Source organism: Amblyomma americanum, unplaced genomic scaffold (genome assembly GCF_052857255.1).
Source record: "Amblyomma americanum isolate KBUSLIRL-KWMA unplaced genomic scaffold, ASM5285725v1 scaffold_30, whole genome shotgun sequence".
Lineage (NCBI taxonomy): Eukaryota > Metazoa > Arthropoda > Arachnida > Ixodida > Ixodidae > Amblyomma > Amblyomma americanum.
This window is the reverse complement of record NW_027526502.1, coordinates 420,466-423,576: the sequence shown is the minus strand read 5'-3', so window position 1 is coordinate 423,576 and position 3,111 is coordinate 420,466. Positions and strand designations below refer to the sequence as shown.

The 3,111-nt window shown below is 50.7% G+C and overlaps 1 protein-coding gene across 1 annotated transcript; it reads left to right on the top strand.

The window, feature by feature from the left end:
* Positions 1-1,267: 1,267 nt before the first annotated feature.
* On the top strand, positions 1,268-2,838 carry LOC144112036 (uncharacterized). Its single transcript, XM_077645113.1, has 4 exons — positions 1,268-1,295; positions 1,650-1,762; positions 1,875-2,054; positions 2,138-2,838. The coding sequence occupies exons 1-4, from the start codon at positions 1,268-1,270 to the stop codon at positions 2,414-2,416; spliced, it is 600 nt and encodes a 199-aa protein (XP_077501239.1). The 3' UTR covers positions 2,417-2,838.
* Positions 2,839-3,111: the final 273 nt, after the last annotated feature.

Sequence of the window (3,111 nt, the reverse complement as noted above, 5' to 3'; positions counted from 1 at the left end):
GGGATCTGGAAAGGGGTGATGGTCGCTAGCCTGACCTTCGGTAATGCGGTCCTGTGTATGAGGCCAGATGTTCAAGCAAGGCTGGAAATTAGGCAAAGGGGAGTAGGGAGGTTAGCTTTGGGAGGACATGGCAATACACCAAATCAGGGGGTACAGGGTGATATGGGATGGGCGTCTTTCGAGAGCAGAGAGGCTAGCAGTAAGATAGCATTTGAGGAACGATTGAGAAAGATGGAGGAAAAGCGGTGGGCTAGGAAAGTTTTCAGATACCTGTATATAAAGAATGTTGACACGAAATGGAGAAAGCGAACTAGAAAATTGTCAAGCAAATATCTGGACAGCAGTAAGGGGGCAAATCAGCAATTATCGGTTAAGAAAAAGGTTAAAGAAACAGAGAGAGCTTTGTGGAAAACAGGGATGCTGACGAAATCGGCACTGGAAACATACCGGACATTTAAACAGGAAATTGTCAAAGAAAATATCTATGATAATTGTAGGGGAAGTTCTTTGTTGTTTGAGGCCAGAACTGGAGTTTTGCGGACTAAGACGTATAGATTCATTGAGTATTCATTGAGTAACACTGCTACACCCAGCATTATTTTTCGTTAGTGTTTATTGTTGTTTTGCATCGTCACACTTTTTACTGTATTGCCCCTCCTGCTAGGGCCAGTTTATTGGCCTGCAGTATCAATAAATAAATAAATAAATAAATAAATAATAAAGTCAGGTACCAGGAGATAGACACTTTGTGCATTGCGTGCGGAGAGGAGGAGGAAACGGCTGAACACTTGATACTCTCCTGTAAAGGGCATCACCCTACAGTGGAAGGCAGCGGGGCTGACTTACCCAAGGCATTGGGGTTTAGGGGAAAGTGGATTTTAAGAGGTTAGAAGTAACCAAGCGAAGGTTATCTGATTGGTGGCTAAAAGCAAGACAGGAGTAAAATTTCACAGGACATGGCTAGGTGGCTTGAGCCACCACCCGATGTAAAGGGTTCAGCCGTATCCATCCATCCATCCATCCATCCATCCATCCATCCATCCATCCATCCATCCATCCATCCATCCATCCATCCATCCATCCATCCATCCATCCATCCATCCATCCATCCATCCATCCATGCATCCATCCATCCATCCATCCATCCATCCATCCATCCATCCATCCGGTTGAGAACGAGGGCGAAGCGAAAAAACGTCACGCAGACACGCATCCCACCGACCAATCGGCGTTTCCAGCCTACCGACCCGCAAACGCTTTCTCCCGCATGACCTCCAAGAAGCGTTTGGGTGCAGGTGGGCTGGAAACGCTGATTGGTCGATGGGATGCGCTTCTTCGTGACGTTTTTCTGCTTCTCCCTTGTTCTCAACCGGATGTGGGGTCGCCGCGCCTCTCTCGGCCTGTCCCTAGACGGCCTAGGGAATCGCTAGGTCCGGCCGTCCGCCGTGCTTGCGTGGTGCGCGGGCATTCGCTTCGTGAACCTAGGCGGCGGCGGGCGCGTTTCGGGAGCTGTCCAGGTATGGCTTTTTTGCGTGGTGCGCTCGTCGGCGACAGCCAGCTGAAATTTCTGTGCAGTTCTCGCTTACGGCTTTCGCCGTTAGTGAGAACATGCACTTTCAGCTTTAGCGGCCACGACGCAATCAGCCTAGCTGAAATAATTCCCGAGACATGCTTTCGGCACGCCGATTTTGTTGTCCTATATGTTGGCGGCAACGATCTCGACAGAGGGGATGACCGGCGAGAAATCGCCAGCCACATAAAGGTACGCATTTTATCTCACATTTCGCTTCCAGCCACATAAAGGTAGGCATTGTATCTCAAATTTCGCTTCATGAAGTGCTGTACCGCTTACCTACATGTCTTGCGCATTCCAGGACCTCGTTTTGCTGCTGCAGGAGAACGTGGCCAGTGTCGTGCTGGTCTTCAAAGTCTTGCCACGCCATTTCGATGAGCCACGTAAGGCGCAATTTGAGGACCGCCGGCGTCGCCAGCTGAACCGCCGTCTGTCAGCCACGCTGAAGCGCTTGTCGGGCGTGCACATTCTCAACCCCGAGGTAAGGGTTGAACAACATTTTCGCAAGTTTTCTCGAGCAGAACTCACCAAATTGCGGCGCTTGTAACGTAACTTTTTTTGCAGCATCGTTTCCTGGATGCTTCTGGCAAGCCGATGCTGTCCTTGTTTGCCGCAGACCGATATCACGTGGCGAGAGACCGGGGCATCGACCAGATGTCAAAGATTATCGTCGCGGCCCTCGTCAAGATCTACGGACCAGGGATAGCGTCGGCTTCAAGGGCAAGACCAGGAGAGGTGTACGTCGTGCACCGGTGTCGTCGGTGCGGAGCCAAAGGGCACAAGACGGACCACTGCTGGGCCTACTGCTCACCGCGCCGCCACGCCGCTGCAGGTCGCGGTTGAAGTGCTCCTGCAAACGGCCCTTTTTAGGGCCACCTCATTGTTTCCTGGCAGATCGCGAGCGTCCCGTTTCGTGCCCGTATTCCCTCTCTGTCGAAATCGACGCCAGACTTCAAAATCGCGCGGTGTGAGCTAGTAAATCGCTTGTAGAGACAAAAACTCGTGCTTGTATACAGACATACCCATCTCCAGTGCGCCTTTGTTTATTTCCGTAGGCACTACTCGCGCTTTGTAGAAATCGACGCCAGCCGCGAAATTTTACATGTTAGACCTCGCTACAGCATTAGCGCAGCGTGCCTTCGTCTCTTTACGTTTTAACTTTTATGCAGCGCACCTTTGTTTTCTCGTTACTTTTGTTCTTTTCAGTCGTTTCCTGAATCCGTCCAAAGAGCCGGGCTAAATGGATGATTATGGAACCACATGGCGATTGCACAGCATACAGCACGACTTTGGTCCCTGTGTTTTTAAATAAAAACATCAGATGTCGAAGGTCATGGTCGTGTCCGAGGATGGCTTCCACAGCTGGGGCCTAACCATAGGGACCGCACACGCTTTGTCGTCGTTGCCAAGTGGAGAGGCCCAAGATGGCTGGCATCCTTAATAAAGATCCCTTCTCGGGGCCGCTTTAGTGTTTCCTGGCAGATCACGCGCTTTCCACCCTGTGCACATGCTCTAATTTCCAATTAAAAAGGTCCTTT